This window comes from Festucalex cinctus, chromosome 3 (assembly GCF_051991245.1).
Source record: "Festucalex cinctus isolate MCC-2025b chromosome 3, RoL_Fcin_1.0, whole genome shotgun sequence".
Taxonomy (NCBI): domain Eukaryota; kingdom Metazoa; phylum Chordata; class Actinopteri; order Syngnathiformes; family Syngnathidae; genus Festucalex; species Festucalex cinctus.
In genome coordinates, this window is record NC_135413.1 from 10,699,703 (window position 1) to 10,711,461 (window position 11,759).

Below are 11,759 nucleotides of genomic sequence, written 5' to 3' on the forward strand. Positions count from 1 at the left end.
AATACAATTCAGCTTCATGGTGCTTTACATACATTGAAAAATTGTGCAAAGTTTATACAATGTTTCAATGTATTTGTTAGACTTATAGTAGGACTCAATAGCATATTTGTATTCAATTTCATTTTGCAAACAATTATCGGCTTACTCTAAATTATTGGTTTATCGGTATCGGTTGAAAATAGCATTATCGTGCATCTCTACTAATTAACCCAAAACTGGAGTTGTACATGATTACTTGCTGCATTGCCAAGGCTAACTCTTGTTTATACACCTGCATTGATAACATGTATTGCTGTTCTCTTATGAATCAAAATATTGTCTGGCTCTAATTCCGTTTGGACATTTGTTGTAACATTCAAGGCTACATTATAAAGCTGTATTGTGGCTACAATGAATTTGCTGTCAATACGCAAAATGGGATTGGTGGTCTGGCTCCTGGAATGCGGTTGGCGTGTGCCGCCCTGCTAGGTGAGCTGGTCTTGGTAGCGCTCAGGAGTCCTCTATCAAGAACTACAAGTAGCTTGCAACAGTGGTGGCTGGGCTGACTAGAATCGAGGCAATATTGCTTGAAAGCAATGGGCAGAATGCAAGCCGATCTACTCTTCTGGAAGCCACATGTATGAAAGCTGATCCGAGGTCAGCAAAGACGCTACTGGTGAACGCATGCGCTCACCTTGGCTGCTCACGTGGCAGGGTGGGCCTGCTGGTGGCGTCTGGGGACCGGTTCACCAGTTCCAAATGACTGGGACTAGCCGCAATCTACACACGGACATACAAGATGAACTGAGCGAGCAGTGTTTGGGAAAGTCTGGGATGGATGGATAACGATATGAATCAATGTCTACTCTAAACAATGTATATGACTTGATGCGTTTTAGTAATGGATTGATGGGGACGGGTCTCGAATAAGCCATCGGCTTCTACCAGTCAGCCTTTCTTTCGGATGTCAATGTTGCAAATGATGTGATTTGATCCTGTAACCTGTAATGTGTCTGAAAGGAAAAAATGAAAAAAACAAAACAATGGAACAATGCTTATTGTATATATACACACACACACATATATATATATATATATATATATATATATATATATATATATATATATATGTATATATAACTTCACTTTACTACAGTGACACTATTTGCATTATATTGCATAATGCCATCGAGCTGGCTAAACTAGAAAACAGCGCCGAGGTACTTGGAAGTAGATGATACGTTATTATCATCTTTAATATGTTGAGCAGAGACTTGCTCTTTGTGCAAAGTGAAATTTCGAGTGGTGGCAAGTATATACAGGTGATACGTTGCATGCTTCCCCGCTGTGCGCTGTATTTCACTCCAAGGCAGCCCCACCACCATCAGGCGCTGGCGACTCTGGACGTGTTCTGGGTCCTCCTCGCAGATCCAGCAGTGGAAGTGATTCCTTTCCTCCCCGGGAGGCGCCCGCCGGGACACCACAGGAGCCTCGCAGGAACCCCAGTTCTTAGCCTAGCCTAGTTTAGCGCGAATCAGGAGTGTCCGATGTCCTTCGCAGGGCCGCTAAATCCCGCCCAGGCGGGCAGTCTAGCCTGGTGGGGGTCCAGACCAGTCAGGATAAGGTAAGTTTGGTAAATACGTTTTCCTTTCTTGCTCTTCAAATGCAGCCTTTTGTTTGTTGTGAAGTTGGGTTTGTTTCACGCTGTAGCCCTAGAGACCTGCATTTTCTTCTGCTGGACAATTTATTAATTTTTTTGCTGAATTTGACTCTTTTCCCGCTTAAGAACATGAAAAGAACATGGAAATTTCTCATTTGTTTTAGTAAATTTTTTAGTTTAATCACTGCTCCACTCACCATGGGTGTATTTCATAAAGGTGGTTCAACAAACTATGAGATTAACCCTAAAAAACGAGTTGACATCCCCTGCGATAGGAAACTCTGCGTTTTCGGTTCCAGTCCAGCTGATTCCAGTGAGTTATAGCAACGCTGAGTAGTCTCACCTGGACTTTAAAAGACCGCCTTAATGGAGCCCTGATTCGATGAGTCACCTTGGCAACGGGGAAGCCGAGCACGGCGCAGCCCTCTGCTTCTGTATTGTTTTTGTATTTTTTTGCCCCTTTCAACCGAAAATCTTAATGCGATCATATGTCGAATTTGAACATGTCTTTATTTTTAAAAACAAAACAAAAAAAACAGCAACATCGTAGCGATGTCGAATTTGAACATGTCTTTATTAAAATAATAAATAAATAAATACATGAATAAATAAATAAATAAATAAAGTGCAAAGCTGCAGCGGTTCCCCATAGAGGAAAGCGCTGTGGGAGAACATTTGCTGCTCAGGTCAATGCGTAAATTTAAACATATAGTCCTTTGCAATCACAATATTACAGCGGAAACCAGTTGAATGATAGCTCATTAATTCATTTCATTTAGGTGCAATCCTGAGAGGGAGAAGCACACTTGATTTAATATGAAATATACAACACTAAGATGAAATTAAAACATTATTCAAATGGGTATAAGAAAAAAATGGAGCACAATACATGTTGCGATGTGAGCGCATATGACTACATCTGGTAATTTTGCAAATGACGGATTAAGTTGTGTATGTAGAGGATGGTCTGTGATGTGAAACGGGACCGATCAAAAAGGTAACCGTGCGTAAATGCCAGATATATGCGGTCTGATAACATTCTCGCAACGAATATTTAATTCCCTGCGCAATTAAGCGGCACCTTCATCAATAGAGTTATTGTCAAGAGAACATGCCATGTTTGTGACAAAAGTGGACTTTACGCTATAGACTACAGGCGTATTTACGCAAAAAGTCACCTCAGCGGATTGAATGAATGAGGAAATGAATTGTCGTATGCAGCTGAAAGCAGGCGGGTACAGGGAAAAACACGAGGTTCATTGTGACAAACCTGCTACCGAGGTTGATGGACCAATTTACGGTAACTGACCGAGAGCGTAAATGACCTCTTTTTATGAAACAGGCTAGACTTCCCTCTTATCTTCTGGTTCCAGTTACCTCCCATTCTGAAACAAGTTTCCCACTTTTCAGGGTTTCTTTTCCCAGGTTTCTCACTAAACCTGCTTTGTGAAATACACCCCATATAAAGCCGCACTAATCTACAAGTTGTTTGTCTTTTCGAAGGCGGAAGGCGCGACCATCAGCTGTCTGCAGCGCGTCTATCAACTGTCTTAGAGGGCACCGCGCAGTGATACGAACGAACAGAAAAGTACTGCCCGGCGGTAATGGCGGCTGACTTTTTTTCAGGAGAGTTTTATGATGCAAATGTATCACTCTTTTGAACACAAATTTTTCTTAGAAGAAAAACGCTTTTTCATTGAATAAATGCATAATTAGACATTTTCTCTTTTCATGGGCATTTGTTGGCTTTTTCAGTCACATATCGTGATATATTGCTAAAAAAAAATTGACAATATATAAAAAATTGTAGATATCGTGTATCGTGATATTATCGATATCGTGAGCCAAATATCGTCCCACCCCCAGTGATAAGGACCTATATGAACTGTGTAGTGGATGTAATAATTAGTCAGCCAGCATGCGTTTCTGCTGATGCACTCTGGTCCTAAACCTGTTTGTCAAAGACAGAGCAGTAGAATGTTCATTAAACAATTTTGTTTATGTGCTAATTGTGGGACTTAGTCTGTGCCATATGACACATCAAACGTTCAATGACTGCCAACCCATAATATATAAAAGGAATCGTCATTGTCATCCTCGGTATTAAACATTGCGACTGCAAAAGTAACTTTACATCCTTTCCATACTTTTCAAACTCAATTTCAATTTCAGGGACAAATGAATATATATTGAAAATATTAAATATTTCTTAATATTCTACAGATGGCATTTGCTCTTCGCTCGTTGTTCCTCCTTTGTGGGATGAGTGGACTGTTGACTGGAGTCGTAAGCCAAAATCTCACCTGTCCTTTGATGTAGTGATGTATTGTTGTTGTTGTTTTTTTCCAATGTTCAGCCGTATTTTAACCATGTTTTTCTTCTTCAAAGTGGTCTCTCCCATCAAAATTTAAAAAAGGTTGGTAGCTGTGACTCAGTGGCACTTTTTCCAATGAACAACTTAGTAGTTTTGTTTTCATTGACCTCACATTGTTTGTCTCCTTTTCTTCTGAAAATAAATAATAATAATAATAATAATTATAATAATTATAATGATTATAATAATAATAATATATAACAATTGTGCTGCAGACATTACCTGTCCTGAAGGCTGGACTCAGTTGGACTGTCACTGTTACATTTACCAAGATGACCCGAGGACCTTTGCAGATGCCGAGGTATAGAAGACAATAGTTTACTGCTGTTACAGTTAGTGATCCATCTGGCTGGCGCTTGAACATTTTGTCCCAAAGTCAAAATATATCGCCAACTGCCTGACATATTTGATCTTTGTCTTGTTCTGCTTCAGGCCGTCTGCAACATACTTGGTGGGAATCTGGTCTCCATCCATAGTGACCTGGAAAATGCAGTTGTTCAACAACTGATTCTTGCGTGTAATAATGATGATGATGAGGCCTGGATTGGACTCCATGATACAATTGCGGTAAAAAATTGAGAAGTACAAATGTTCTGATTGAAGCCTGTGTCTTGTGTTGAGTAGAAGTATTTTTGCCACTACCACATAAAAAGGAATGTGTCATCCAGACTTAAGCTTGTTGCCATCATAAGGGAAGGAGGTGTAGAATCGAGGGTCTTCAGCAGAGGCGTAAATATCGATGGTGCGACACACCGAGCAAAAATAAATAAATAAATAAATAAATAATGAGGGGAGTGGGGGTTCCACCTTGACTCAGTGTCATCAAGATACTGTATGATTCTAATGTTGAAACACAATTATCGTTGTGTAACTCACTGAAATGTCACTTTTTCTTCCAGGATGACGACTACATCTGGACTGACGGCAGTGTTGAGGATTATCTTAACTTTAATACAGGGGGTGGAGAGCCTGATGACACTACTGGTGACTGTGTGGTGATGGATGAGGATGGTAAGTGAAATCAGTGGCTGGCGTTTGATAAGAATACAATGCTGTAATACATAAACATTTATGTCTTACAGATGGACTTTGGGAAACTGCGGACTGCACAGACGAGGACGAATATGTTTGCATCAAGGAAGCACACAGTTTCATCCACTAATCGCTCATCTTATTATTATGCCTTCTGTCACAATCAAGTTCCATAATCATGACGACTCAATGAGACAATATCAAACTTTTGTGGTGTCTTTTTAGTTTTTTTGGTTGAATAAAACGCTGCTTTTCTTCAGTCTTTCCCAAGTGTTATTGACAACAAATTTGTAACATCAAAGAGCTTCTCTCTATTAAATGAAGGAATCTGTCTGCATCAAAATGTTTGTCTTCATTTTCTTTTTTTACACACTTTACAAACTTACGGAGTCGATTGCTTTAAATCTCAATATTTTTAATTCATTATAATGAAGATATAACAACAGTGCAAGCAGTCATAGGTGACAACCATGCAAAATCCTATTAACGTTTTCTCCAAGTATGACAAAATGTGATGGTCACCTTCATTGCCCAGAACATCCCCAAAAACACACACAGCCTTCACCTTTGATACAACGGTGAAAACAAAAAAAAAACACAAAAAAAACAACAGAGGAATTTCATCATATGCGAATATCATTAACAATGAACTGCAATAATGAAAGTGGTCATCAAGTGATTATAAAAATCCTCCAAATATATAAGTACAATATAAAATTATATGTGCAACTCTGAGTTATGTGGAAATAGATAGAAGTTATGATTATGCAAAGAATACTTTTGTTTGGAGTCCAAAGCAGTGCAGCAAATATGGTTATTGGCCGGTTCAGTATAAATGAGGGCATGTTGCTAATGTTGGTCCCCAGGAAATGGAAGAATGTGGCACAAGATGATGAAGGCAAATAAAGCTGGGTTCTACTTCAAGTAATCAACCACCTTAACTTGCTTGCTGCCACGCCGCCACCAGCGTGGCGGAACATGCTTTTATTTTGTACTCATGTTTCCTGTTTATTTTGAAAGTTACTAACCACCCTCTCACCTCAGGTCACTTGCCCTTCCTTCTGCACAGCTCATTACCGGTCCACGCCCATGATTGTCTCTACCTGCCACCAATTACCCAGCCAATAAATAACCATCATCCACCACCTGCAGTTGCCGAAGTGTCACAACCCGTGCATGGAAGCGTCTTCACAGTCATTGATTCACAGTCCTTGTTTTTGCCTTGCACCTTGAGTTTGCCCCTTGTTTTCCTCCCTAGCGAAGCGCTTTTTGTTGTCCCCTTTTTTGAGTGCCCTTTTTGCCTCTCCAGTTTGGAGCTCTTTTTGTTCAGCGTTTTGTCCCTCTGTAAGAGGAGTTTTCTGTTCGTGCGAAATAAACTGCAGCCTTTTGTGGCCAACTATTTACCTGCGCCTGAGTCCTCCCCTCTCTCGTCGTGTCACTTGCCTACAATATTAAATATGGTTTAAATATGCCACGTTAGATGTCGGCAGAGATACTTGACTCATTGAGACATTTTCAGCAGCAAAAAGTTAAAGGGATACTTCACTTGTTTAGCCCATTATAGCAATAAAAAGTTAATATTTTGTCTATAATTAATTTGATACTTTCATTAATTTAATTAATATAAACACGTGGAAAAGTTAATATCCAGAAATTTACTTGAGTAAAACTAATATTAACTTCCATCCATCCATCCATTTTCTGAACCGACTATTCCTAACAAGTGTCGCGGGGGTGCTGGAGCCTATTCTAGCTGGCCTCCATCAAAATAAATATCTCTCAAACAGAAACCTTTCCTGCTTAACTGTATACCTTAATATAAAACAAGAAATAGCACAACATTCATCCTGCAACTTAAGAACAGCTCAATGCCACATTGTGTGGAGACAGCCTATTTTACAATTTATATTTCAACATTAGCCGGGTTTACATGGAGACCTTTTAGTCATTCCGACTGAAATTATTCCGAATAAAGATCTCTGGTCACCTGTTTACACGGGACATTATCCATTCCGATCTGCCGTTTAAATGCTCCCCCGTTTAATCAGTTCAGCACCCCGGGCCAGCCGCGGGATGCACGGACATCGATCACGTGATTTATTGAAATGGAGTTCATTCGTCAGTGAGCACAGTAGTTTTTATAGTGGTAACACTGGAATTGAAGCAACATCTTGATAAAACAAGTTTAATGTACAGTACTTAAAAACGAGTTCTCCTCTCGTAGACAAGCTCTAACATTGTACTTGTCAATCAACTCTGTTTTCCATTCAACACAGATATTCATAGCACATTTCCATCCTAACCTTGATCAGAGGGTTAAAGAAACATTCTTCACATCCCATATCTATCGCTGGCGTTGTCTGGTAGACAACAATCTTTTGGGGGGCTTCTCTAGTTTAATTGTGCCTTGCACAGTGTTCCGCATGTGTTCTACACCATTGGAAGCTTGTTGCTTGAGGCCAGTCAGTCCACCATCGGAGCTATGGTAAAAGTTGGCCAGCAGACAGTGCAGTGCGCTTTTCTTGCACTTTCTCAACCCATTTGTTTTGCTTCCCAGTCCTCTCTGTATTTTTCTGCCTCTTTTCGGAGTAGTACTTCTACCGGTTGGATTGTCGCTCTTCTACAATGTACTTCCGCAAGCAACATTATATCGACTAGTAAGATGATCGGATTCTGTGACATCATATACATGGTTAATGTGCTGTCAGCTCATTGGTCACACAGCAGGAAGTCGTTTGAACGTTAACGTAAGTTGTCACATTAATTCCATTGACATTTTAAAGACTATTTTTGATTTTCATGGAATTACGGGACACATACTTAAATTTCTAAATACGGAACGGTTCCGTATTTCAAGGGACGGTTGGCAACCCGACTGTGCATTGTCCTTTAAAAAAATGCTAGCAGGTGCTCCAAGGACAACATGAACAGAAAGAAAGAAAGAAAGAAAGAAAGAAAGAAAGAAAGAAAGAAAGAAAGAAAGAAAGAAAGAAAGAAAGAAAGAAAGACTTTCTGGTGTATGTCTTCACCTTCACGATTCAGCCCAATAAATTATACCAGGAAGAGAATAAAGAGCAACAGACAGAGTAATTTGATGATCCTCGGGGACTTTTACTGATGACACACCTGTCATCATTTGTTTTCCATTGGGTCAGAGACGAAAGGATGGAATGTTACCTGTCACCGTGATGATAATTATACTTGTTTGCTTTGTATGCAACTGATCCCGTTGAATTATCTTCTTGAGTGTCCTTGTGCTTGTCACCCTATGTACCATATCTTTCTCACGTTTGGGAACAGACTGTGACTGACAAGGTTAAGTATAAAACTTGGATACTCTTAACAAAAAAAAAAAAAAAAGATTCATGGCGTTAGTTGGTAAACCTTAATATCAAGGGCTTTATGTGCATAAAAAATGTTTGTTCCATGAACACATTATTACAATTGATAACTTCTTTTAATAAGTTGTTCTACATTAAAATGAAGAAAGCAGTCTTAACTCAATAATATATTATTATAATAGCTTGAAAAAAAGTAGGAGTACGTTTTTATTGTTAACGTTAGATGTTAATTATTGTCTGGTAGTAGTAACACACTTGTTTTCATTCACCCCTTTTATTAATTCATTGTTTGTTGGATTGTTTTTAATGTAGCACCATAACTAACAATTGTGTTTATAATCAGTTGGTTACCTGGCAGTGTCATTCCGATGTGGAGCATGACTTCCTTTGCAAAGCTTTTGCTTTGTCGCACATAGTAAAATCTTGTATACAGTCCAGTTGTCCTCAAAAATTGAAACAAGTAGCTATTGTACATCATCTGATTGTTGTATTTAAATATTTATTATATCAACCACCATTCTTCTACGCATTCTCCTCTTCTGTTTAAAGTACGCTTATCATATGTCACATTTGTTTTATTCTTTCATTTATTGATACCACCTTATTACAAAAGTGACATTTACCGTCTTCGTGTTTGTCAATAACAAGACGCTTTTGTCCTGCTGTCCAGGCACATCCGTCTTGTAATCCGCTTTTAAAGGATGGTTCTGAGATGTTTACGTTTTCTTACCTTAAATACACAGTCAAGGCAAAGTTGTCTGTTCAGAATCAACATATTATTGAGTTAAGACTGCTTTCTTCATTTTAATTTAGAACAACTCATTAAAAAAAAAGTTAAAATGTGGTCAAGGAACAAACTTTTTTTTTTTTTTTTTTTTTACATAAAAAGCCTTGCTTTTAAGCTTTACGTACCAACTACATGAATTTTATTTATTTTTTTTCCCCACTGAACTATACTCTACTGAAGTAGCTGCTAAAGCACAACAGAAAACAGAGCACATGTGGTAGGTTGTGTCTACCACCAGACTGCTGAGAGACCTGGGAATCAGAGGCCATAGCCTGCGCCAAACCATCAAAGCGATGTCGGAAGGACTTGAAACTGTAGAACTAGCCATTGGCTTTGGATCCTGATTAGAAACAGCTTATATGAGTTGTCGATTGGTACACAAAATTGTTCCCATTTTTATAGTCTGAACATGTCATTTTAATGACCCTTATTTATTTCATATAAAATTTGTATTTCATGTTCATAACATCTACACTCAACTCAACTTTATTGATTTAAAAAGCACTTTAAAACAACACATGTAGAAGTTCATTGAAACAAGACAAAATGTGTTTTCTAAAGACATTAAAAATAATATACCGGAAGACAAAGTTGAGGTGAGCAAGTTGGCTTGTCCCTCGTTAAGCGTTACAATTTTTCATGTGGCCCCTCTGCAAAATAAGTTGCCCATCCCTTATTTCGAACCTTCATCACCTAAGATGCATATTTGTGGAAGGAAACCAGACCGCCTGCAGAAAACTCACACACGCATAGGAAGACGTAAGCTCCACGCGGGGAGGCTGAAGCTTGGATGCCATCCAAATACCGAAGAACTATGAAGCGGATGTACAGTGGTATGAAAAAGTATCTGAACCTTTTGGAATTTCTCACATTTCTGCATAAAATCACCATCAAACGTGATCTGATCTTTGTCAAAATCACACAGATGAAACAACAGTGTCTGCTTTAACTAAAACCACCCAAACATTTACAGGTTTTCATAATTTAATGAGGATAGCATGCAAACAATGACAGAAGGGGGAGGAATAAGTAACTGAACCCTCTGCCTAAGGATACTTAAAGAGCAATTGAAACCAATTTTTACCAAACAATTTAAGTCAGGTGTGTGCCCAATCACTGATGAGTGGCTTAAAGCTGCCCTGCCCACTATAAAACACACACCTGGTCAGAATTGTCTTGATGAGAAGCATTGTCTGATGTGCACCATGACTCGCTCAAAAGAGCTGTCGGAAGACCTGCGATCAAGAATTGTTGGTTTGTATAAAACTGGCAAAGGATACAAAACCATCTCTAAAAGTCTGGATGTTCATCAATCGACAGTCAGAGAAGTTGTGTACAAATGGAGAGAGTTTGGCACTCAGAGAGGTAAAAAAGAACCCTAGAGTGTCTGCTAAAGACTTACAGAAATCACTGGCACAGTCCAATATCTCTGTGCATGCATCAACTATATGTAAAACATTGGCCAAGAATGGTGTTCATGGGAGGACTCCACGGAGGAAGCCACTGCTGTCTAAAAAAAACATTGTTGCTCGTTTGATGTTCGCAAAAAGGCAATTGGACACTCCACAGCAGTTTTGGCAAAATATGTTGTGGACTGATGAAGCCAAAGTTGAATTGTTTGGGAGGAACACACAACGTCATGTGTGGAGGAAAAATGGAACAGCTCACCAACATCAACACCTCATCCCCACCGTGAAGCATGGTGGAGGGTGCATCATGGTTTGGGGCTGTTTTGCTTCCTCAGGGCCTGGACAACTTGCAATCATTAATGGAAAAATGAATTCAAAAGTTTATCAGGATGTTTTGCAGGAAAACCTGAGGCCGTCTGTCAGACAGTTGAAGCTAAAAAGAGGATGGATGCTGCAACAAGACAATGATCCAAAACACAGAAGCAAATCGACTTCAAAATGGTTTCAGAAGAACAAAATACAGGTTCTGGAGTGGCCAAGTCAAAGTCCAGACTTGAACCCCATTGAGATGCTGTGGCATGACCTCAAGACAGCGATACATGCCAGACATCCCAGGAATCTGACTGAACTACAGCAGTTTTGTAAAGAAGAATGGGCCAAGATTAGTCCTGATCGATGTGCCAGACTGATCTGCAGCTACAGGAAGCGTCCGGTTGAAGTTATTGCTGCCAAAGGGGGGGCCACAAAATATTAAATGTGATGGTTCAGTTACTTATTCCTCCCCCTACTGTCATTGTTTGCATGCTATCCTCATTAAAATTATGAAAACCTGTAAATGTTTGGGTGGTTTTAGTTAAAGCAGACACTGTTGTTTCATCTGTGTGATTTTGACAAAGATCAGATCACGTTTGATGGTGATTTTATGCAGAAATGTGAGAAATTCCAAAAGGTTCAGATACTTTTTCATACCACTGTAATAATTAGTCAGCCAACATGTTATGAATTATTCAAATATCCCTCCTTGGTCCCCGAGTTGGGTTTCTGATGATGCACTCTGGTCCAAAACCTGTTTGTCAAAGACAGAGCAGTAGAATAAAGGGTCCTTTCAAAACAACAAAAACAAAAAATCAGGTTACACAACTTGTATATATGCTAATTGTGGGACTTAGTCTAATGC

At 39.3% G+C, this 11,759-nt stretch overlaps 1 protein-coding gene across 3 annotated transcripts; it reads left to right on the forward strand.

The window, feature by feature from the left end:
- The first annotated feature begins 1,157 nt into the window (after nucleotides 1–1,157).
- On the forward strand, nucleotides 1,158–5,281 carry LOC144016670 (lithostathine-1-beta-like). 3 transcript variants are annotated; one of them, XM_077518000.1, is made up of 8 exons: nucleotides 1,158–1,603; nucleotides 3,143–3,240; nucleotides 3,863–3,954; nucleotides 4,028–4,055; nucleotides 4,229–4,314; nucleotides 4,446–4,580; nucleotides 4,913–5,024; nucleotides 5,096–5,281. In XM_077518000.1, the coding sequence occupies exons 1-8, from the start codon at nucleotides 1,527–1,529 to the stop codon at nucleotides 5,173–5,175; spliced, it is 708 nt and encodes a 235-aa protein (XP_077374126.1). In that variant the 5' UTR covers nucleotides 1,158–1,526; the 3' UTR covers nucleotides 5,176–5,281. The 3 variants fall into 3 exon arrangements, with proteins under 3 accessions (XP_077374126.1, XP_077374127.1, XP_077374128.1); XM_077518001.1 differs by having other exon boundaries at nucleotides 1,163–3,240; nucleotides 3,863–3,925; XM_077518002.1 differs by lacking the exon at nucleotides 3,143–3,240 and having other exon boundaries at nucleotides 1,163–1,603; nucleotides 3,863–3,925.
- The last annotated feature ends 6,478 nt before the right edge of the window (nucleotides 5,282–11,759 follow it).